At 43.0% G+C, this 25,416-nt stretch overlaps 1 protein-coding gene across 1 annotated transcript; it reads left to right on the forward strand.

The window, feature by feature from the left end:
- The first annotated feature begins 5,555 nt into the window (after positions 1-5,555).
- On the forward strand, positions 5,556-10,051 carry SLC25A4 (solute carrier family 25 member 4). The gene is given in 4 exon segments (NM_001258165.1): positions 5,556-5,784; positions 7,077-7,563; positions 8,074-8,214; positions 9,134-10,051. Coding segments are annotated over 4 exon segments (897 nt in total). The 5' UTR covers positions 5,556-5,673; the 3' UTR covers positions 9,292-10,051.
- The last annotated feature ends 15,365 nt before the right edge of the window (positions 10,052-25,416 follow it).

A 25,416-nucleotide genomic window follows, 5' to 3' on the forward strand; every position in this document is an offset into this window, starting at 1 on the left:
CCGCTGGACTTCAGTTTTTTCTCTTCCTTTGGAAATTCTACTGCCGAGAATAGACTTTTATTTCCTCTGCTTCCGGAATGTTTTTTTTTTCCTGTGGCGGTGACACAGAATGTCTAGCTGACTATGCGGAAAGGGTCATGAGGTAGAAGAACACATATGGAAAAAATCCTCATTCCTTAAAATAGCAACATATTGTTCTTCAGTAGTACAGATGAAAAAAATAGTCTCTGATAACATTTGTTGCATACTGATTTTAATAATAACAGGAATAAAGCATGTGTTTTAAAAAAGGATGTGTGAAACACAAAACACTAGTTCAAAATGTGTTTACAAAACGGACCCAGTGGGCCGGGCGCGGTGGCTCACGCCTGTCATCCCAGCACTGTGGGAGGCCGAGGCGGGCGGATCACGAGGTCAGGAGATCGAGACCAGCCTGGCTAACACGGTGAAACCCCGTCTCTACTAAAAATACAAAAAATTAGCCGGGCGTGGTGGCGGCGCCTGTGGCTACTCCTGAGGCTGAGTCAGGAGAATGGCGTAAATCCGGGAGGGGAGCTTGCAGTGAGGCGAAATGGCGCCACCGCACTCCATCCAGCCTGGGCAACAGAGCGAGACTCCGTCCCCCCCAAAAAAGATAACGGACCCAGTCAGCTCCAGGTGAGTAACGGTTTTATTCACAGAGGTTGCCTGTGGGCAAAACTGGAAGATGCCAGCCTGGCAGGTGTGTGGTTATGGTCGGAAGGCATTATTATACGAGCATAAACATTAGCTTCATTGTGTTGTATGATACTCAGTGTGCTGGTTGGAGGCTTCAACAAAGTAAGGAGAGGTGCTAAGATTGGAAGTGGGAAAAGAAAGGCTCAGAATCTGTCTTTAGGAAGTGCACAGGGTCTGCCTGTGTTTATTAGGGTGCGCTACAGGGTCCCCCAGGCCTCCCTGCCTCCAGCAACCAAGAGGCCAACCTGAATCAGTTTCCCCCGGAAGCAGAGTGCCTTCTAGGAGAAGTCCCTCTGTCTTTTCTATGATTCAAGGGCTCCTCTGCCCCCTCAAATCACCTCCTTTAAATAATAAGGCGCCAAATCCTTCTAACAAAACTTTTTGTTTCACGAACATTCGTAAAACGTAAAAAGTACAAGTTCTGATGGAGGCAACACACTGAAAGTCACTCTGCTGAAAGTACAACCAGAACCCCCCTTGGGTCCTTGCCTGGCTGCATTGGAATTGCCTGTAGGCACCACAGCTATGTCTGTTCCTGGCATGTAAGCTTCTCCACGTAGCCTGGGCAACATAGCAAAACCAGGAGACCACAGCAAAACCTACAAATTAAAAAAAAAAAGAAAAAAAACCCATATATATATATAAAACCAGGTGTGATGGTATGTGCCTGTAGTCTCAGCTACTCAGAAGGCTGAAGCAGGAGGATCCCTTGTGCCTAGGAGTGCAAGGTTTCAGTGATCTGTGATTGTGCCACTGTGCTGCAGCCGGGGTGACAAAGCAAGATGCTGTCTCTAAAATAAATAAATACATACATACGTACATACACATATAAATATCTTGATCCTCTTTGCTTATGCTGAAATTTACCATGTGAACAAATAGTAGTAGTGTGTTCTAATTCCTAATACTTTAAATGTACACCTGCACTCAGGCATTATGTTATCACCACCAAAAGCACATCTTTTATTGTTTTTCTTTATTTCTTGTGACTCTTACTCTTTAGCAACTCCCATTCTCTATTCCCAGTTTGGTAAGAGACTAAGTCTATAAGAGCTTCCACTAAAAATCCCAAAGGCTCGCTTTCCACCCTACTCTCATTTCTACATGGCCCTGTTCCCACCAGCATCCAAGACCCCATCCACGATTGAAAGCAGAGTTTCTTCTCATCTCCTAGATGCCTCATCCATTCTCCTGCTGGAAGAAAGCCACTAAGTACTGGGTTGGGCGGGTGGACACGTGTTCTGCCGAGCACCATTCTCTCCCCTGCCTGTGTAAGTGATACCGGGATCTTGTGACCCCAGGCAGCTCATGCTCCTGAGGGCATCTGAGGCCTCTCTTTTCTGAGAAAGTCCATGGAGGCAGAGGACAGTGTATGAGTTTCCATGAAAAACCTCTTGTCAAGGATTCCAGCTATGACTCCTTCTATAGAACAGGGTAACTGGAGAGTAGCTAAGGAGAAATATATCTCCCATTTAGAAAACATCAAAAACTCTGATTGGTAAAATTAAGTGTAACAAAGATGATAATACTTCCTGAATTAGTATGTTAATTAAGATTTAATTTAATTTAAATGTCTAATATCTTCCCGTGATGTTTAAATAATTGAACAACTTGATAGTAAAAATTAATCCAGACATATAAGCAGATAAAACTTTATTTTTTAAGTGATTGTAGAATCATATATCAGCTTATTTTTTAAAAATGAAGATCAAATAAATATGTCATAGTGTGGATATTTCATAAATTAAAGCTATTATGACAACTTAATATATGACAAACTAGACTTAGTAATATAAGACAAATAATGGAGAGAAGAAAATATCTGCTTAAGAATTAGTATTGGGATACCCACGCATGATATGGAGAAAAGTGAAATTAGACCTATACCTCCATACAATATAAAACATGGTGTTAGACATTTTAAAAATAGCTACCCAAAGTAGAAGAAAAAAACTGATATATGTACTAGAGTAAATAGACTGCTATATCTAGAAAAGAGATACATTTACATCAGAACATGAAGTATATCATCATACTATAAATCTGTTCATAACACTAATAGAACGATATAATAAATACCAAAAGGAAAACAACAAAATGAAAAACATTCAACACATATTTAGTGCCCCAAATATATAAAGAATTGTTGTTAATATAAATACTCTGCTTCCACTCCAGCAGTAGTCAATGAAGATTAAAAGTTTACACAAGGCCGGGCGCGGTGGCTCAAGCCTGTAATCCCAGCACTTTGGGAGGCCGAGACGGGCGGATCATGAGGTCAGGAGATCGAGACCATCCTGGCTAACACGGTGAAACCCCGTCTCTACTAAAAATACAAGAAAATTAGCCGGGCGAGGTGGCGGGCGCCTGTAGTCCCAGCTACTCGGGAGGCTGAGGCAGGAGAATGGCGTGAACCCGGGGGAGCGGAGCTTGCAGTGAGCTGAGATCGCGCCACTGCACTCCAGCCTGGGGCACAGAGCAAGACTCCGCGTCAAAAAAAAAAAAAAAAAAAAAAAAAAAAAGTTTACACAAAAGGGAAACTTTGTCAAACTGTCAGATTCAATTGAATCATATGGAATATATACAGCTTCATAGTAATTAAATACAAATTCAAACTCATAAATAACTCACAAATAACTCTGTTTTTTGAAAGCCCGTGTTGGAGGAGAGTGTGAGAGAAAGCCCATCTGAAGAGCAATTTGTCAACATGTAGCAAAAGCTACAAAACTTTAAAAATCTTAATCTATCCATTCCATTTGGGAAATATATGAGAAGAAAAAACTTAGAGGAGAAAATGAAGTTTGTGCAAGTTTCAATATAACAGCATTACTTTTCTTTTCTTTTTTTTTTTTTGAGTGAGAGTCTTTCTCTGTCGCCCAGGCTGAAGTGCAGTGGAGTGATCTCAGATCACTATGACCTCTGCCTCTCAGGTTCAAGCGATTCTCGTGCCTCAGCCTCCTGAACTGCTGGGATTCCAGGCATGAGCTACCACGTCCGGCTAATTTTTGTATTTTTAGTAGAGATAGGGTTTTGCCATGTTGGCCAGGCTGTTCTTGAACTACTGACCTAGGTAATCTGCCAGCCTCAGCCTCCCAAAATACTGGGATTTCAGGCATGAGCCACCACACCCGGCCTATTTTTCATAATAAAAATAAGACACAATTCTAATGTACAATTAAAAGGAAAATGGAGGTTTAAAAGCAACTCTATATTACAGGATGGGATACAGTGAGCTATTATAATTAAAAAGGATTACTGTGTGGATTATGCTGATCCATGGAAATCTGTAAGTGAAGTTGTGATAAAGTGGAGCAAGTGATGAATACACTGAACTCTAAGGTCTTTGGAGATGGGCCATGTCTACTTATACTCAATCGGCAGGGCTACACTTGGTTCTTGGGACACAGTGAATGCTCAACAAGAGTCTGTTGAATGAACACATACATGGTTTATCTGTTTGTCTCTTCCGAGGTCTTGACTTTCTGTCTGCTCTGACCTCAGGCAACTTTGCACTAGTTCCTAGCTTTCATTCTGCTTACCTGGATTGCGGAACTCTAGCCTGCCCCACTCTTAGAAAAACGCTTGCCCTCTGTGGCCCTGGAACCGGAGTGACTTCTGCTATACCAAAGTCTCCAGGCCCAGGTGACACACAGCTGCAGCTCCATAAACCTCTAACATGATGTCAGCAAACATAATAAAGAAAAAAGCTTATAAAAACAATAAACTTCGTTAAAGGTACAAATGAAAATTAGCAAACATGGGAAGATCATTGAGTAAAGAGTTTAAAGTTAAAAACAAATTGCAGTCATTCTAGGGGAAGGAACAGTTGTATTTGAAAAGCTGTATGGTTACATGAACTGCCTAAAAAACAAGCTAAGGAAAATAAAAGCTCAAATTTATATATTTTAAGAAATTAATTGCAATCAATTTCCTGGGATTAAATAGCATTTCCTCAACCCCAGCTGCCATTAAAAAGAGGCAAATACAGCTAAGGACTGGATCTTCTCTGGAAGACTGACAGCACTGACCCTCAAGAAGGCACCAGCTGACTGAGAACATTCTGCCCTGATATGTGCTGAAATTCCGCTGAGAGCAGAGTGGTACGTTAAACCCTTTAGGGGCTTACAAAAGAAGTGACCTGTGTTTTAGAGTCAGAGTTTTGCCAAAACAAGTATGAATTCACCTAGTCCCCCCTGCACCAGGCCTTTCCTGTGGGCACTGAGTGCCAGACACATCAATATGTAACAGCAGAATGAATGATGGAACGAACGATTGAATGAAATGAAGTGAGAGGCAGCAGTTTGTCAGATTCTATGAGGCAATCACAGCATCGAGTGACCACAGTATCTGAGAGGATTGCCATTTATTCTCTCCGGAGCGCACGGCTCTAAGGAAGCCCATATCCAGGCAGTGAGTTCTGGTGGGGGGCGCCTTTAGATGCAAGAAGGAGGAAACGGCTCGAAATCCCTGGGCCTGAGGGCGGCCCGTGCAGGCTGGAGGGTCAAGAACGCTCCGCTGGAGGCAGCCGCCCGGTGTCTGCCCCGGCTTCAACCCGGCCTAAGGCTGCTTGTGCTATAAATACGCGGCCCACATGCCGCGGTGACACGGTGTTCCTTGGGCTCGGCGGGACAGATAACATGAATGTGCCCTTTAAATGTCCCAAGTTGCAGGGACAGCCCCCGGCCCAGCCCCGCTCCCGGAAACGCCTTCGCCCCCGATGCCCTCTGAAGCGGGAGGAGGGGGCGCCGCGTACATGGCCAGCCAATGCGCGGCGCGCGCGCCGGCCGCGACCCGCCTCCTCTCGCGAGAGCCCGGCGCGGATATAAGGGGGGGCTGCGGGCGAGGCGGCGGCCCCTTCGCGTCGCGCAGGGTCGGGGACTGCGCGGCGGTGCCAGGCCGGGCGTGGGCGAGAGCGCGAGCGGGCTGCCCGCGGGCTGAGTGCGTCGAGCTGTCACCATGGGTGATCACGCTTGGAGCTTCCTAAAGGACTTCCTGGCCGGTGGTGTCGCCGCTGCAGTCTCCAAGACCGCGGTCGCCCCCATCGAGAGGGTCAAACTGCTGCTGCAGGTGAGGACGGCGCGGTGCAAGGGGTGGTGCGGGCGCGGTGCGAGGCGCGGGCGCTGGCGAGGTGGGCCGGGCGGGGCGCGCGATGCGGCGCGAGCTGCAGGGTGCGGGGCGCCGCGGAAAATCTGCGCCAGGCCACAGGCCCGGGCGCCCGCCCGCTTGTGGGGGAAGAAGGTGCCCTCTGCGTAGAGACAGGTCCAGCGTCAGTCGCAGATTCCTGGTGTCGGGTGGCGCCCGGCGTTCGGGTGTCTATATATGGAAACCCACCCGGAGCCGGTTTACGTGTGCCAGATCCTGCGCCCGTGACAGCCCGGGCGTGCACTCAGGCCTGGAGGCACCTAGTGATTGCCAGTATTTTTGGCACCGTCTTATGCGCACGCACCTTTACAATGAAAACACCAAAATAATCATCACGCAGGAATTCCCTTATCGTATCTCACGCACAGTGCTGTATGCAGGCTGACGCCTTCATCTTTATGTAACCTCTGTGAGAGAGTTTTTCTTCTCCATTTTACAGATGAAGCTGAGGTTTTGAAATGTTAAGAAACAATTTTCGGAATAAACTCAGATCATCCTGTCTCCAAATCTTTTCCTCCCCTACCTGGTCGCTGAATGGCTTATCATCATCCTCCTGTTTTTCTCCACCTGCCCAAAAGGTCAGGGCCCCTCAATGAGGAAGAGCCCAATTTGGGAGTCAAAATTGCTAACAAACCCCCCCACAAATTGCTCACAAAGGCAGCGAAACCTCAATAATTGATTACTTGGATTGTCTGCTTGAAAACTTTGGAGCCCTAATGCTTAGTGGATTTATTCTCCTTCCTCTATTAGAGCATCTACTAGAGATCCTCATCTCCAGGGTGATCAGAGTGACACTGAGAAATTGTCATTTTTTGGCCATCATGTCTATTAAATCCAAAGCCCTTTGAAGCAGGGAGTGTTACTCATTCTGTCCCCCAGTAAGCCCCTCATACAGTTCTCAGACCTAGGGAAAGTGAAATAGATAAATGGCTAGCTTTATACAATTCAGTCACCTCTTCAGTTTATTTGGGGCAACACCTTTTCCCTCAAATACCCTAATAATTGAAGCCACATTGGATTATTTTGGCTTGTTATCTAGTAACTAACATGGATAACAGTATCCATTTACATGTCCTCAGTATCCATTTGATTTCCTCATCCTTTTTTTCTTCAAAAAAAAAAAAAAATCTAGGAAGTGCAAACCTTCTTTTTTCTCCTGTCCTTTTCCCCTGTCCCTGCCCTGCCTGTCCTCTATCACCCACCCTCCCCTCCACCAGGTCCAGCATGCCAGCAAACAGATCAGTGCTGAGAAGCAGTACAAAGGGATCATTGATTGTGTGGTGAGAATCCCCAAGGAGCAGGGCTTTCTCTCCTTCTGGAGGGGTAACCTGGCCAACGTGATCCGTTACTTCCCCACCCAAGCTCTCAACTTCGCCTTCAAGGACAAGTACAAGCAGCTCTTCTTAGGGGGTGTGGATCGGCATAAGCAGTTCTGGCGCTACTTTGCTGGTAACCTGGCATCTGGTGGGGCCGCTGGGGCCACCTCCCTTTGCTTTGTCTACCCGCTGGACTTTGCTAGGACCAGGTTGGCTGCCGACGTGGGCAAGGGTGCCGCCCAGCGTGAGTTCCATGGTCTGGGCGACTGTATCATCAAGATCTTCAAGTCTGATGGCCTGAGGGGTCTCTACCAAGGTTTCAACGTCTCTGTCCAAGGCATCATTATCTACAGAGCTGCCTACTTCGGAGTCTATGATACTGCCAAGGGTGAGAGAGGGGCATCAGGGGAGAAGGAGGGCGGTGTGGATAGAGGATCCTATGGGATCTGTAACTCACAAAGGACTTGATATATATCCATCTGGTTTTTTTCTAGTCTCTGGGATAATTGAGGCTTCTGAATGAGGAGGTGGTGTGCATAAATTAATAGCTAAAGCAGTCTTCGTGTCCTCTACTGAAATACACTCTGGCCTTTAGTTATTAAGAGAGGAGGAAGGGGGAGCCTGTCTCCCTCTAGACACAGCCATAGCAGTTACTGAGTTTAACTTGAAGCCACTTCCAGTGCCCTGCATATGAGCAGAGCACTGGCTCCCCGGGGTCCAGAGACGGCAGCAGCCACCTTTGCTGGCCGCCTGCTCATACGTGAGGCACCTGCACAGGGGCAGGTTCCCCGCAAGGTCAGAGCGTGCAGCTGGAGGTGCGGTGGCCTCTCTCCCTCCACCTGCTTTCTGCTGAGAACAGTCGCTTCATAGCCGTTCGGCTTCTTGGCTCTGTCCACAGGGATGCTGCCTGACCCCAAGAACGTGCACATTTTTGTGAGCTGGATGATTGCCCAGAGTGTGACGGCAGTCGCAGGGCTGGTGTCCTACCCCTTCGACACTGTTCGTCGTAGGATGATGATGCAGTCCGGCCGGAAAGGGGGTAAGCTGGTGCTCTACTCATCTAAACCTCTTTATTTTTGCCCGAGGAGAACGTTTTACAGTGTTCCTTTCAGTCTTCCTGACTGGAAATTAATTTTCAAAATTATTTGATAAGGACTTAGGGAAGAAAGATTGTATTAATTTCCCCCTAATAGGATAGTTGACATTCTCAACTATCCTATTAGGGAAAAGTTTTTTCCATTTTATTAAAGAGATGGTAAGAACATCAACAGAAAGATACTTAGATGTGAATTTAACTAGGTATCTAGCGTTGTAGAGACCCTAGGCCCTCTTCCCTATGAGCCTGGGTGCAACAGCTGGGGAGAAGTAGTAGCTGCTGCTTACGGAGAACTCTCGCTTCCCTCTGACTTACAGGTGTTAGTGGGATGGGGTGTTTGGCTGGGTAGAGATGGCCTGAAGCAATCTGTTGTGCCGTAAAAAGTTTTGGCTTCTATAGGGTGAACCATATGAAATTGCCACTTTAAAAATCAAAAACAGTCCAATGTTAGCAGTTTCATATGTTTCAACTCGTTACAGCCTTTTATTTTAACTGCATAACCTTGTGCAGTATCATCTGACGCTAGGCCGCAGTTTGGTCCTCCATGAAACAAGGTAACCACGTAGCGTGATACTCCTGCTGCTCTGCGCCCTTCTTGTTTCACAGTCGGGCAGTCTGTGAATTACTTGGTTAATTGCCCCAGTTCTTCACTGACCTTGAACTAATGGAGTAGGAATGACAGGAGGCCCAGCCTGCCAGTTAAGCAAGGAAGGACATGTCCAGTGGAATGTTGCATGGAGCTGGGACTCCATGCCCAGATGACCCTGATTTTATACAGCTGGTAACAGTGTGTGCAGGTATCTTTCAGAGGAAAGGTCTCTTTCCCCCAGCGTTATGGAGCCCTCACCGTTTGTTTCCACAGCTGATATTATGTACACGGGGACAGTTGACTGCTGGAGGAAGATTGCAAAAGATGAAGGAGCCAAGGCCTTCTTCAAAGGTGCCTGGTCCAATGTGTTGAGAGGCATGGGTGGTGCTTTTGTATTGGTGTTGTATGATGAGATCAAAAAGTATGTCTAATGTAATTAAAACACAAGTTCACTGATTTACAGTGACCTTGATCCACAAGTTCACAGATCCATTGTGTGGTTTAATAGACTATTCCTAGGGGAAGTACAAAGATCTGGGATAAAACCAGACTGAAAGGAATACCTCAGAAAAGATGCTTCATTGAGTGTTCATTAAACCACAGATGTATTTTGTATTTATTTTACATTTAAATTCCCACAGCAAATAGAAAATAATTTATCATACTTGTACAATTAACTGAAGAAGTGATAAGAAATAACTGAATGTGAAACATCAATAAAGACCACTTAATGCACGTTTTCTATTTTATTGAACTCTTATTAACTGTAAAATGCGTTTTTAAAAGATCAAAAATGTATATTTTCTAGCATGATTCATTTATCAGTCAGTGGCCAAGCTTCTAAATGCCAGATATTATATTGAGTATGTATTATATGAGAACATACAATGCTTAAAGTTCCATTTTTCAAACTCAGGCAGGTCATATTCTATCTTACCCAGTGTTGCTGTAGGCTAGAAAGTGACAATGGCTTTTGTAATCCTGCCTTGTTTTAGGCACTTTCCTGCAGTCTTTAGAAATTCTGAGATTCTGCTAAAAGCTTTAAGTCACAGTCTGGAGAATTTTCTATGATTAGGAAATGCTCTGTTTTCATCCCTTTAGATAACTGTGACACCTAGAATTTTCTGATAAGTGGAGAGTGTTCATTGAAAGTCAAGGCCAGGTGCGGTGGCTCACACCTGTCATCCCAGCACTTTGGGAGGCAGAGGCAGGCTTATCACTTCAGACCAGGAGTTCAAGACCAGCCTGGCCAATGCAGCGAAACCCCATCTCTAATAAAAATACAAAAAATTAGCTAGATGTGGTGGTGCACACCTTTAATCCCAACTACTCGGGAGGCTGAGGCACCGGAATCGCTTGAACCTGAGAGACAGAGGTCACTGTGAGCTGAGATGGCCACCACATCCATCCTAAGCAACAGGGCAAGACCCTGTCTCAAAAAAAAAAAAATCAGTTGTCTTAGTTCAGGCCACTATAACAAAGTACTGTAGACTGATGGCCTATAAGCAACAGAAACTTAGTTCTGTAGACCGGAGGTCCAAGATCAAGGTGCCTCTTTGGTCAGGTTCTAATGAGGGCCCTCTTCTGGGTTGTGGATTACTGACTTCTTGTATCCTTACATGACAGAAAGAGCGACAGAGCTCTCTCTAGTCCCTTTTATAATCTCACTAATCCCATTCATGAGGGCTCTACCCGCATGACCCAGTTACCTCCCAAATGCCTTTCCTCCAAACACCACCACTTTGGGGGTTAAGATTTCAACAGATGAATTTTGAAGGGACACATTCAGTCCATAGCAGCAGTTATCAAGCTAGTATTTAATACCTCTTAGGCCCCGTGGAAGGGAGAAAAGATAGGAGGGGAGAAAAGGTGAGATGCCATTGTTAGATAATTTAAGACAGTACATCTTGCTTGAGAAGGAATAGAAGGGAAATGAAATCGGGGGAGGGAGTGGTGGGAGATGGAGATTTTGAAAGAAAATAACTAGATTTAGAAGCATGGGTGTGGAAAGCATCCTTCAGTACTTCTGTAAGAATTTATCAAGACCTACAGGAAGTCAGTTTTGCATTTGCCCCTCCGAGATTTGTGAGCCAGGGGAAAATACTTAGAATTTCAAGTTGGAAAGTTCACACTTTGGGACCAGGAAAAGACCAAACAGTTGCTCTAGTCTCCTGGATTGTGACTAATCGGAAGACCTGTTGGGATTACAGGTGTGCACCACCGCACAGCTAATTTTTTGTATTTTTATTAGAGATGGGGTTTCGCTGTGTTGGCCAGGCTGGTCTTGAACTCCTGGTCTGAACTCACTCATTGTGATAAGTCCCTGTATCCTTGGCAAAGCTTGAAAGGCAGGCAAATGTCTTCTCGGTGTTTTCTAACGGGTGGTTGGGTGGTGGGGGTTGGTCTCTGTTCTTTACCTTGCTTACCAAGCCCTTCCACCAACTCACTCCTGCCTCCCCAGCTAAAAATTGGCTGTGTTGCTTTTACCACAGTTACCAAGGTCTGAGTTTTATAAAATCCAGGATCACATCTGACCTTACCTAGTAGATATCTAGGCCAATAGAGTCTAAAGGGCTAAAAAGAAGGTACTTCTCCATCCTGTCTCCTAGAGGTGAGGTAGCACATGTGCAGTTAGAGGCCTCCTGGATCCATTGTCCTCCTGTTGCTTTTCATTCTAAGGATAATATGAGGATCCAAATCCTGTCGCTGATAGGGAATAAAAGCAGGGCAGGCTAGTAGGCAAGTACTTTCATGGAGTGTATCTCAAAGCAGGGCCCAAGTTTAGGAGGAGGGAGACCTGACACAATGAATGAACAGTGCATGCTCCCAACCCAACCAAGAAACATAATTGTGTTCTGGTCTTTAATCTTGGCATGGAAGGGGGAGGGAAGAGGCATGAACATTTATTAAGTAGTGCACATTGTCCACATTCTGCATGTGACCCAGATGTCGGCCCTCCCACTTCCTGCTGAGGTTATCTCTAATGAACGTTACCCCAGGCCCTGCTGAGCCAGTTCCTTACCGAGGCCACTTAACTCACCAGGAATTCCTAGAACCCTCAGCCTCTGACAGAGTGCTGGGATCTGGCAGGAGAACAGGCAGTACTTCCCTCACTAACCTACCCTCATGCCATACCATCACTGTGCAAAGCTGTGTCATGCTGGAAGGTCTGGTTTACGTAAAAGTGGCAACTTCGAATTGAGCATCCGACTCTTGGGTACCCGCCCCAGGAATTTCTCATCAGCCCTGTTTCCCACACAGCTCTCTCCTAGGCGCAGCCCTCCCTCACCGCCACCACCCCCTGCCCCAATCATTTTTAGGTATTTTCTCCCCTAAAGCCTCACCTATTGGCATCTTATATCTTTTTAAGACCTTATTTTAAATGTATGAGAAAAATTATGGAGGATGATACAACATGAGTGAGTCCATAACGGTAACAATTGGACACTAAAAACAGTAAAAACTTGTCTCAAGTATTTGTGTTGAAATCTCAATTAACTGAGCGACTGCTTCCGTTCCATTTTATTCTGTAAAATATGTGGTATCCCTTGTGTTGAGGTGGCATTTACTAAACACCCACAAGGTGCAAGGCTGCAAGAGAATGCAAGCACCGCAAGAAGGACTTATCTTCTACACCTGCGATAATGCCCAGGCTGGAGAAGGTGTGTAGCAAGTTTCTGTTGGATGTAAGAAGGAGCGAGAAGGGAAGGTGCATCTAAAAAGCACAGGGAACCTACAAAATACTTGGGAGAGGGTTTCATCAGTTCGGGTGAAATCCTGAACATGCAAAGCACCGTGGGGGTGGCCAGACAGGCTTGTTGGAGTTGTATAATGCAATGAATAAAAACTTACGGCTGCCTTAAATACAAATTTCAAGCCCTTAAATAAAATTGAACAAAGTCTACCGTGTCATAAAGATTCTTTGCTTTTCTGCTCCTCCTGAATAGCAGTAATTTTATTAATCCACAATAAAGTATAGTTGATCTCATTCACAGATTACATATCTGTAAACTGGCTTCACTGACAAACTTTATTTGTAACCACTTTAAGGTCCTTGGACACACAGCGATGTTGCCTGACACACATGTCCCCAGCTGGAGTGGAACAAGGTGACACTTACCCGGCCTTTTCATTTCAGCCTCATCCTGTAAACAAGCATCCTGTTCACGTGTTTACTTCATGCTACAGTAATTCTGCTGTTTAAAAAGGCCCCCAAGCTTTGTGCAGTGGCCAATGCGGTTTATCTGAGGCACAATCATTGCCAATTAACCCCCAAGCAGAGTGCACAAGTGCTGTTCCTCAGCACAGGAGGGCTAAAACATGCCTTGTGGAAAATGCATGTGTCAGAATAGCTGGCTTCGGGCCTGGGCCATGAGCTCAGTGTTAACCATCAGCAATATATATTAAATAAGGTGTCTTTAAGTGTAAATACATAAAACAAGGTTATGTATGATTTTTGTGACCAGCGGCTCATGGGAACCTAACCTTGTATTTCCGCTTGGCAAAATGTTTCAGTGTTTGCCTCAACTTTGTAGTATGTAACTCCTGTGAATAATGGGAATCAGCTGTCTTACCATTTTTGAAGTCATAAACATTGTAGAAAGATCACCAGCCAGGCATGGTGACTTGTCCATAATCCCAGCACTCTGGGAGGCCGAGGTGGGAGGATCACTTGAGCCCAGAAGCTCGAGACCAGCCTGGGCAACATAAGGAGACCTTGTCTCTACAAAAAATAAAAGATTAGGTGGGTGTGGTGATACATGCCTGTAGTCTTAGCTACTCAAGAGGCTGAGGAGGGAGGCTGCAGTGAGCTCTGATCGTACCACTGATTTCCAGCCTGGGAGACAGGGTCAGATCCGTCCCTAAACAACAACAAAATGCCTCTAACATGCCTCACATCAAACATCTCGTGTGTGACTTTTGTGTGTTCTACATAGTCATTTTAATTTTCGTAGCCCTTTAAGGATTAGATGAGTTTAGTTTTGCCATTTTTGCAGTCACTGATGAATCACACATATTGAGTGACACCCATGTATGGCTTCCTGTCAGCCTGAATGCCATAACCAATGCAAAAGCTTCATATGGTCCTTGCTCTCAGGGGCTTTCTTTTATTAGGCAAGTAAAACAGACTAAAAATATGTGAGACGTGACTTAAGTAACACACCACATAACATATAATCTTAAGTCAGTGTTTCCTCAGCTTTTTCTAGCTAAAAGCTTATTTTAGTAACCCAAATGTGATGTGATGAAGGCATGGATTAGAATGATGGCAATGAAAATGAGTAATGTGTTTTGAAGAACAGAAAGGACATGATACAGACATTGAAGAAAAAGGTTAATCAGGCCAGGCACGGTGGCATACGCCTATAATCCCAGCACTTCGGGAGGCTGAGGTAGGCGGATCACGAGGTCAGGGGTTCGAGACCATCCTGGCCAACATGGTGAAACCCCATCTCTACAGTAAAAATACAAAAATTAGCTGGGCGTGGTGGTATGCACCTGTAGTCCCAGCAACTCGGGAGGCTGAGGCAGGGGAATCGCTTGAAACTGGGAGATGGAGGTTGCAGTGAGCTGAGAGTACACCACTGCACTCCGGCCTGGTGACAAAGCAAGACTCCGTCTAAAGAAGAAAAAAAAAATGTTTATCAGTGAGAATGCCAAGGTTTTATGCCTTCATGTTTGAGGGAAAAATAACAATATGTTCATTGCACCTGGGAAAAACAATTTTCATTCTTGATCCCTAATCCAAAAATCTGAAAACCAAAATGGTCTAAAATCCAAAATTTTTCGAGCACTGACATAGTGCCACAGATAGAAAATTCCACACTTGACCTTGTGATGGGTCACAGTCAAAACTTTGTCATGCATGCAATTATTAAAAATACTGTATTAATGACCTTCAGGCTATGTGTGTACTGTGTATATGAAACATAAATGAATTCCATGTTTGGACTTGGGTCCCATCCCCAAGGCATCTCATTATGTATATGCACATATTACAAAATCTGAAAATACCGAAAATCCAAAACGCTTCTGTCCAAGCATTTCAGATATGTTACATACAACCTTTAATGACTGAAGTAACATTAAAAATATCCGGGAAGGGACCTGGCAGGGTGGCTTGTGCCTGTAATCCCAGTACTTTGGGAGGCCAAGATAGGCAGAACTGCTTGAGCCCAGGCGTTCAAGGCCAGACCGGACAACATGGCGAAACCCTGTCTCCACAAAAAAAAAAAAAAAAATTCAGCCAAGTGTGGTGGCACACGCCTGTAGTCCTGCTACTTGGGGGGCTGAGGAGGGGCGATTGCTTGAGCCCAGGTTGAGGCTGCAGTGAGCCATGTTTGTACCACCACACTGCAGCCTGGGCAACAGAAAAAGACCCTGTCTCAAAGAAAAAAAAAAAAAAAGACTCATCCATCTTCTGTCTTCAAGAGACCAAGCTCACAAGTAAAGACACCACAGGCTCAAAGCAAAGGGTTGCAGAAAGATCTACTATGCACAGAGAAATCAAAAAAGAACAGGAGTCACTATTCTTGTATCAGATAAAACACACTTTAAACCAATAAAAATTAAGAAGGACAAATAAGGGCATTACATAATGATAAAAGGCATAATCCAACAAGAAGCTTAACTATTTTAAATATACACACCCAACATTGGAACACCCAGGTTCATAAAACAAGGTCTTCTTGGCCTATGAAAAGACTTAGACAACCACAAAAGAACAGTGGGAGACTTCCACACCCCACTGACAGCAGTAGACGGATCATCGAGGCAGAAAAACTAACAAAGAAACTCGACCTAAACTCAACACCTGACCAACTGAACCTCACAGACATCTCCACAGAACACTCCGCCAGCAACCACAGAATATCCATTCCTCTCATCTGCACACACAACACACGGACCAACCACAGGCTCCGTCATAAAGCAAGTCTCCAAAAATAAAAAAAACCCAAACTGAAACCATACCAAGCACATTCTCGGACCACAGTACAATATAAATAGAAACCAATACCACGATCTCTCAAAACTACACTAATACATGGAAATTAAACAACCTGCTCCTGAATAACTCCTGGATACACATCGAAATTAAGGTAGAAATAAAAGCACTTTGAAATTAATGAAAATAGGGACACAGCTTACCAAAATCTCTGGGATGCAGCTAAAGCAGTATTAAGAGGAAAGTTTAGAATGGGCGTGGTGGCTCATGCCTGTAATCCCAACACTTTGGGAGGCCGAGGTGGGTGGATCGTGAGGTCAGGAGTTCGAGACCATCCTGGCCAACATGGTGAAACCCCATCTCTACTAAAAATACAAAAATCGTCCTGGCATGGTGGTGTGCACCTGTAGTCCCAGCTACTTGGGAGGCTGAGGAGGGAGGATTGCTTGAGCCTGGGAGGCAGAAGTTGCAGTAAGACAAGATCGCGCCATTGCACTCCAGCCTGGGGGACAGGGCGAGACCCTGTCTCAAAAACAAACGAACAAAAAAACCCATACAGAAGATCAGTGAAACCAAGAGTTCTTTGGGGGGGGGGGGGGCGGGAAGATTAATACAATGCTAGCTTAGCTAGATTAACAAAGAAGAAAGATCCAAGTAAGTATAATCAAAAATGGCAAAGATGACATTACAACTCATCCCACAGAAATACAAAAGATCCTCAGAGAATACTATGAACAACTATGCACACAAAATTTAAAATCTAGAGGAAATGGATACATTCTTGGAAACACACAATCTCCCAAGATTGAATCAGGAAGAGGCTGAAACCTTGAATAGACCAATATCAAGCTCTGAAATAGAATCTGTTACCAAAAATAAAAATTCAAAAAAAAAAAAACCCTGCAAAAGATGGATTCACAGCCAAATTCTACCAGACATACAAAAAAGAACTAGTACTAATCCTACTGAAACTATTCCAAAAAAAACCAACAGGAAGGGATCCTCCCCAACTCATTCTTTGAAGCCAGCATCAGCCTGATACCAAAATCTGGCAGAGATACAACAAAAAAAGGACTCTTCAGGCCAATATCCCTGATAAGCACAGATGCAAAAATTCTCAACAAAATACTAGTAAACTGAATCCAACAGCATATCAAAAAGTTAATTCACCAGGATCAATTAGGCTTTATTCCTAGGATGCAAGGCTGGGTCAACATATGTAAATCAATAAATGTGATTTACCACATAAACAGAATTAAAAGCAAAAACCATATGATCATCTCAATAGACACAGAAAAAGCTTTTGGTAAAATCCAACATCCCCTCATAATTAAAAAAAAAAAAAAACCCCTCAATAGACTAGGCATCGAAGGAACATACATCAAAATAATAAGAGCCCTCAATGACGAACCCACAGCCAACATCATACTGAACAAGCAAAAGCTGGGTTTCCCTTGAGAACTGGAAGAAGACAAGGATGCCTGCTCTCTCAGCACTCCTATTCAACAGAATATTAGAAGTCCTGGCCATAGCAATAAAAGGAATCCAAAAGGAAAATAAATCAAACTATTTCTCTCTCTCTCTCTCTTTTTATTTTTATTTTATTTTTTAGACAGAGTCTTGCTCTGTTGCCCAGGCTGCTGGAGTGCAGTAGCACGATCTCAGCTCACTGCAACCTCTGCCTCCCAGGTTCAAGCGATTCTCCTGCCTCAGCCTCCCAAGTAACTGGGACTACAGGCGCGTGCCACCATGCTCGGCTAATTTTTTGTATTTTTAGTAGAGACAGGCATTGTGTTAGCCAGGATGGTCTTGATCTCCTGAACTCGTGATCTGCCTGCCTTGGCCTCCCAAAGTGCTGGGATTACAGGCATGAGCCACCACGCCTGGCCAAACTATCTCTCTTTACTGACAATATGATTCTGTATCTAGAAAACCCTAATGACTTTGCCAAAAGGCTACTAGAACTGATGAACAATTATAATAAGATTTCAGGATACAAAATCAACGTAAATTTATAGAAATCAGTAACATTTCTCTACACCAGTAACATCCAGGCTGACAGGCAAATCAAGAACACAATCCCATTTATTATAGCCACAAAGAAAATGAAATACTTAGGAATACAGCTAACCAAGGAGGTGAAAGATCTCTAGAAGGAGAACTATGAAACACTGCTGAAGGAAATCAGACATGACAAAAATAAATGAAAAACATTCCATGCTCATGGGTTGAAAGATGTTAAAATGGCCATGCTGCCCAAAGGAATTTACAGACCCAACACTATCTCTATCAAACTACCAACATTTCTTCTAATTTCTTCATGGAATTAGGGAAAAAAAAAAAAAAAACCATTCTAAAATTCATATGGAACCAAAAAAGAGCGAGTATTTTTTTTTTTTTTTTTTTTTGAGACGGAGTCTGGCTCTGTCGCCCGGGCTGGAGTGCAGTGGCCGGATCTCAGCTCACTGCAAGCTCCGCCTCCCGGGTTTATGCCATTCTCCTGCCTCAGCCTCCCGAGTAGCTGGGACCACAGGCGCCCGCCACCTCGCCCGGCTAGTTTTTTGTATTTTTTAGTAGAGACGGGGTTTCACCGTGTTCGCCAGGATGGTCTCGATCTCCTGACCTCGTGATCCGCCCGTCTCGGCCTCCCAAAGTGCTGGGATTACAGGCTTGAGCCACCGCGCCCGGCCAAAAGAGCGAGTATTAATAGCCAAAGCAATTCTAAGTAAAAAGAACAAAGCTGGAGGCATCACACTGGCACAGTGGCCAAAATAGCATGGTACTGGTACAAAAACAGAGTAGAATAGAATGGAACAGAAGAGAAAACTCAGAAGTAAAGCTTCACACCTACTACCATCTCATCTTCGACAAGGCCATCACCAACAAGCAGTGGGAAAAGAATTCCCTGTTAAGTCAATGGTGCTGGGATAACTGGCTGGCCATATGCAGAAGATTGAAACCAGACCCATACCTTTCACCATGTACTAAAATTAACTCAAGATGGATTAGATATTTAAATGTACGACCTCAAACTCTAAAAATCCTAGAAGAGGCCAGGCGCAGTGGGCTCACACTTGTAATCCCAGCACTTTGGAAGCCTGAGGTGAGTGGATCACTTGAGGTCAGGAATTCAAGACTAGCCTGGCCAACATGGTGAAACTCTACTGAAAATACAGAAAGTAGCCGGGCACGGTGGCACCCTACTCAAAAGGCTGACGCAGGAGAATCACTTGAACCAGGGTGGCGGAGGTTGCAGTGAGCCACTGCACTCTAGCCTAGGTGACAGAGCCAGACTCTGTCTCAAGGGAAAAAAAAAATCCTAGAGAAAAACCTAGCAAATACCCCTCTAAACATTGACTTTGGCAATGAATTTTTGGTTAAGTCCTCAAAAGCAACTGCAACAAAACAAAAATTGACATGCGTGACCTCACTATACTAAAGAGCTTCTGCACAGCACAAGAAACTGTCAACAGAGTAAAGTTACAGAATGGGAGGAAATATTCACAAACAATGCCTCTGACAAAGGACTAATATCCAGAATCTACAAGGAACTTAAATCAACAAGCAAAAAATAATCCCATTAAAAAATAGGCAAAATCAGCCGGGCGTGGTGCCTCAAGCCTGTAATCCCAGCACTTTGGGAGGCCAAAGCGGGCAGATCATGAGGTCAGGAGATTGAGACCATCCTGGCCAACATGGTGAAACCCCATCTCTACTAAAAATATAAAAAATAGCTGGGAGTCGTGGTGCACGCCTGTAGTCCTAGCTACTCAGGAGGCTGAGGCAGGAGAATCGCATAAACCCGGGAGGCGGAGGTTGTGGTGAGTTGAGATCACACCATTGCACTCCAGACTGGGCGACAGAGCAAAACTCCATCTCAAAAAAAGGGCAAAATGTCAGGAGTTTGAGACCAGCCTGGCCAACACGGTGAAACTCCATCTCTACTAAAAATACAAAAATTAGCTGGGCGTGGTGGTACAGACCTGTAGTCCCAGCTACTTGGGAGGCTGAGGCAGGTGACTCGCTTGAACCCGGGAGGCGGAGGTTGCAGTGAGCCGAGATCGCACCACTCCAGTGCAGAGCACTGGGCCACAGAGCAAGACTCCACCTTAAAAAAAAAAAAATGGGCAAAGGAGATGAACAGACACTTCTCAAAAGACATGTAAGTGGACAAGAAACACGAAAAAATGTTCGTTATCACTATCAGAGAAATGCAAATCAAAACCACAATGAGATACTATCTCACACCAGTCAGAATGGCTATTATAAAAAGTCAAAAAACAACAGATGCTGAAGAGGCTGTGGAGAAAAGGGAATGCTTATACACTGTTGATGGGAATGTAAACTAGTTCAGCCACTGCGGAAAGCAGTTTGGAGATTCCTCAAAGAACTGAAGACAGAGCTACCATTTGACCCAGCAATCCCATTACTGGGTATATACCCAACGGAAAATAAAGCCTTATTCCAAAAATACACATGCAATTGTATGTTCATCTCCATGCTATTTACAATAGCAAAGACATGGAATTGACCGAGGTGCCCTTCAGTGGTGGACTGGATAGAGAAAATGTGGTACATATGCACCAAGGAACATGACACAGCCATAAAAATAATGAAATCATGTCCTCTGCAGCAATGTGGATGGAGTTGGAGGCCATAATCCTAAGCAAATTAACACAGAAACGTTAAATCTTCTCATTTCTAAGTAGAAGCTAAACACTGAGCATGCACGGACATGAACATGGGAATAGACACTGTGGACTACCAGATGGGGAAGGGAAGGAATGGGACGTGGACCGAAAAACTACCCATTGGGTAATATGCTCATTGCCTGGGTACAATATACATGTAACAAACCTGCATATGTACCCTCTATATCTAAAAGTTGAAAAATTCTAAAAAAGTGTTCAATCTAATTATTAGTCAAAATAATACAATTAAAATCACAATGAGCTACATTAAATATCTACTTGAATAGTTAAAACTTTAAAAAAATGACTGAAAGGCCAGTTGCTGTGGCTCACACATGGAATCCCTTTGGGATTGCAAGGACTTTGGTTGGCCTCGGCAGGAGGATTGCTTGAGCCCAGGCACTCGAGACCAGCCTGGGCAACACGGCGAAATCCCATCTCCACAAAAAAATACAATAATTAGCTGGACATGGTGGTGCATGCCTGTTGTCCCAGCTACTTGGGAGGCTGAGGTGGGAGGATCGCTTGAGCCAGGGAGGTCAAGGCTGCAGTGAGCCATGATCGGGCCACTGCACTCCAGCCTGGGTGACAGAGCAAGACCCAGACTCAAAAAAAAAAAAAAAAAAAAAAAAAAGAAAAAGAAAAAAAAGACTGACAATAATATTAACGAGTCTCTAGAGCAACACAAACTTACACTTTTGTGGAAGAAGGAGCTGTTACACTCACTGTGGAAGACTCTGGCACTGTTAAACACAAGCACGGCTCTGAGCCAGCAACTCCACTGCTAACTGCATGCCCAACTAAAACGTACACACAGAGCAACCAAGGCACGTTTACAAAAGTCCTCACATCAGCATTATTTGTAATAGTCAAAACCTAGAAACCACCCACAATATCCATCAACCACATAATAGATACATGAATCATGGTATAGTCAAGTACTAGAATACTACATAAAAATCAATGTGAACCAATTACAGCTACATGCAACAATATCAAAGAATCACACAAACATAAAGATGTTGAGCTACAAAGTCATACACAAGAGCATAATCCCATTTATATGAAGCTCAAAAACAGGCAAAACTACACTCAAGTGTTAAAAGTGAAGACAGTAGTTAATGGAACAATTAGATTTTTCTAGTTTGTACAGGTAACTGTGGGAAACAGATATATTTGCTTACTGCTGCATATTTTCTGCATGAAATAGATTCTCAGAATGCAATCAAGAACAAAGCACCCTCCAGACTTTGCAGACTAGCTATAATTCCAAAATGTATGAGATAAAATGTGATGTGTGGTTTTTTGGTGAAGACTATCATTGCAATATATATCCTGTAAGAATTTGGCACCATAGTTTTTATCATTTTTGGTGACTCTTCAAATACGTTTTTTTTTGAGATGGAGTCTGGCTCTGTTACCCAGGCTGGAGTGCAGTGGCGTGATCTCGGCTCACTACAACCTCTGCCTCCTGGGTTAAAGTGATTCTGCTGCCTCAGCCTCCCGAGTAGCTGGGACTACAGGCACACCACCACCATGCGTGGCTAATTTCTGTATTTTTAGTAGAGACGGGGTTTTACCATATTGGCCAGGCTGGTCTCGAACTGCTGACCTTGTGATCCGCCCGCCTCGGCCTCCCAAAGTGCTGGGATTGCAGGTGTGAGCCACCGTCCCTGGCCTCAAATTCTTTTACTATCTTATAATTGTGGATTAGAGTCATGTGAAAAAACTCTGTCTCATTATAGTAAAATAATGATGTTACCTCTTAAGTTTTATTTTGTAAACCAGTTAAACCTCAAAAATGTCATCTAGGGCAAATAGTGCAACTTACCTGGATTTACCAAATAAATTTGGAAATGGAAGCATAGAATCTTGAGTCTATTATGGTGGCTCCAAAAATATCTCTAAATGAATTAAAAATCCATCACCAGAATTGAAAAATCAAATAAAAATTTCTGCCATAACATAATCCTATTTGCTCTAGCGTTCTTTCTCTTTGCTGTTGAGAGCTCAGATAAGCTACTGCAGGAGCTACTCGGGAATTTATTCCAATGGCGCTAGTTTTATTAAACCCTCATAAAAAGTTCCTAAACTGATGTTTTGCAGCAAGCTTTAGGTGTTTATTACTCATACAGAACATGTAAGAAACGTTGATGTACATGACTACTTTTAAAAAATATTTATTGGCCAGGCGCAGTGGCTCACGCCTGTAATCCCAACACTTTGGGAGGCTGAGGTGGGTGGATCACTTGAGGTCAGGAGTTCGAGACCAGCCTGGCCAACATGGCAAAACCCCATCTCTACTAAAAATACAAAAAATTAGCCAGGCATGATGGCGTGTGCCTGTAATCCCAGCTACTCAGGAGGCTGAGGCAGGAGAATTGCTTGAACCTGGGAGGCGGAGGTTGTAGTGAGCCAACATCGTGCCACTGCACTCCAGCCTGGGTGACAGAGCGAGACTCCATCTCAAAAATACAAACAACAACAACAAAAAGCCCATTTCTTTAAGCTGTAAGAGTGTCCACTGTATTGTAGTACCATAACAATTTTACAGAAGCAATTAGATGATGTAGTTTAAATAAATTCTGATTAAGAATATAATTTTAAGCAAACTCTTTTCCATGTAAATATTATACTTTCAAAGACAGAAATAACTGACACCATCCTTCCAACTTTATTCCTACTAATTCTTGGTCTTGTAAGGCAGGTAAAAGTTATTCTGATTTTGAAAATAGGAACAAGACAGCGCATTTTAGAGATAAACATAGGATCAAAACTCAGTTATCTTTAATGCTTTTATTTCCTTCTTCATTATGCCAGGCTAGTTCTAAATGCCTAAAATACATTAAAATGGAACAGAAAATTTTAAAAGGATGTTAATTTTAAGTTTCTTACTAATCTTTACTCATAGAAATAAAGAAGCCATAACTGTTAAGCACATTTTCTAAGATTGTATATAATCATTTATGGGTTAAGACTTTTTTGGCATTAAAGATAGTAAACTTTTTATGAATTTAATTATTAAAGTATAATCAACTCACATCTTTGGATTTATATTGGTCTTAACGTGTTTCACAGTATGCAGTATTTGAAGAATCTGAAGATGAGAGGCACAGTCATCACTTACCCGTGACCGTCACCTTCTTAAAGCTGTCTAGATACCTATTTTGGACACTCGGGTTAGCAGGGAGAAAACAACTGCATTACACTACATTTTTCAGCAAACCGAAGAACTTTATTTGGAGTAATCGCTAAGAAAACAGCTTTTTATGGAAACTGAAAAGGACACTAGAGGAAGTATAAGAGCTACCCCTTAAGACATAACTTTAATGGTTAAAAAACTTTCATAGAATCTTACTAAAAAGGAGGCAACATTAGTTCTAACTTTTGACAGAGATAAAAATAACTGAACAAGAATCTGGCCTAATAACCAGACCTCAGATTACTATACTTTCTAGTTATAGATGTAAATCTTCAAAGTACATATATTCAGTACAGGTCAAAAAAATATAAAATAGTGCTCGACCATCCTTTACTTTTTCATGTCCTTGAAAACAAAAAGAGTAATATACTTAAGTAATTCCTTAAGAATGTCCCTTAAACTATAATAACTTCAGAGCATCTTGACTTAAGAGAATATACCACATTTTCCAACTCCTATTTGTCTAGTCATATTCATTATATATAAGTAACCATGACAACAGAATTGTAAGTTCTGCTTAAAAGACTGTTGCCCTTTCCAACTTTTACTTTAAGTTGGATCCCTGTTATCAGTAATACTTAGATGAACTTCCCCTTTCAAAGTAGTAAAAACTAAAGCATTAAATTAGTACCTAAAATCAAAGTACAGTTTTTATTTATAAAACTATTGTGTTGTATCCTGACATGTGGCAGCAAAGATAATATAAAATGTATTCAGAGACTAATGCCATTATGAACAGAAAAGACTATATATAAATATATATAATCTTTATATATATATAAATCTTTTTTTAAAGATTTTTAAAATAAAATTTATAAAAAAGATTTTATATATATAAAAAGATTATATATATAAAACATTTTTCTGGAACAACTTAAAAATCAATTTTTAAAAAACTGATTAATTCACTATTGGACAGATGTTCAAAGGCTAAATTTAAAATTCAGCATTATCTTCCCTCTCTTGAAATACAGGTTATATAAACATTCAAAGTACAGTAAGTTAAAAAACAAAAGAAAATAAAGCCTTGGTTTAGTATAGCTAAAGCTTACATATACAGCAGGTGTAATAACATGTTCATCAGAACAGAGCATCAAATAACAATGAATGAACATTATGGCCCCCTAAAGAAGAAGAACCTCAAAGCCAGGTTGTGGTCACATGAATTATTTAACCTCACTGCGCCCACGTTCGCAGGCCCTACCCTCAACAAAATCTATTAATACAAACTAAAACCGAGACATTTGAATTGATGTTTTGGAAAATGTAGTAACACGTTACTGTTAAAGGTGCTAAGGAAAAAGCATTCAGCATACGTGCTACAGAGCCTGACCACTGGAAAACAGAAATCTTACTGTGGCTACAGATCAAAAATTCATACTGAAGACAGACATTTGTCATTTAACATGGAACTTTTCCAATACATTTTAAGGGCCTACTGAAAAGGCTAGTGGTGAACAACGATGGTAACAATGAGATACCATACTTTGCTATACAAAAGCCTAAGTTTGACAGAAAAAAAATTCTAATTTGGAAAGTCAGCAGTATTAAACCCTATCTGCCATTACCAATTCCGTCAAGATTACTAGGTCTTTAAATGTGGGGCTGGTAAAAATAATACTTCCAGGGTTCAATCAAACAAATCAGAGTAAACCAAAACAAGAAAAGTAGCCAATATTTAAAGCAGCAGCCTCAGCAAATGTGTGATTTATTTCCC

Source organism: Macaca mulatta, chromosome 5 (assembly GCF_049350105.2).
Source record: "Macaca mulatta isolate MMU2019108-1 chromosome 5, T2T-MMU8v2.0, whole genome shotgun sequence".
In the NCBI taxonomy this organism is placed as follows: domain Eukaryota; kingdom Metazoa; phylum Chordata; class Mammalia; order Primates; family Cercopithecidae; genus Macaca; species Macaca mulatta.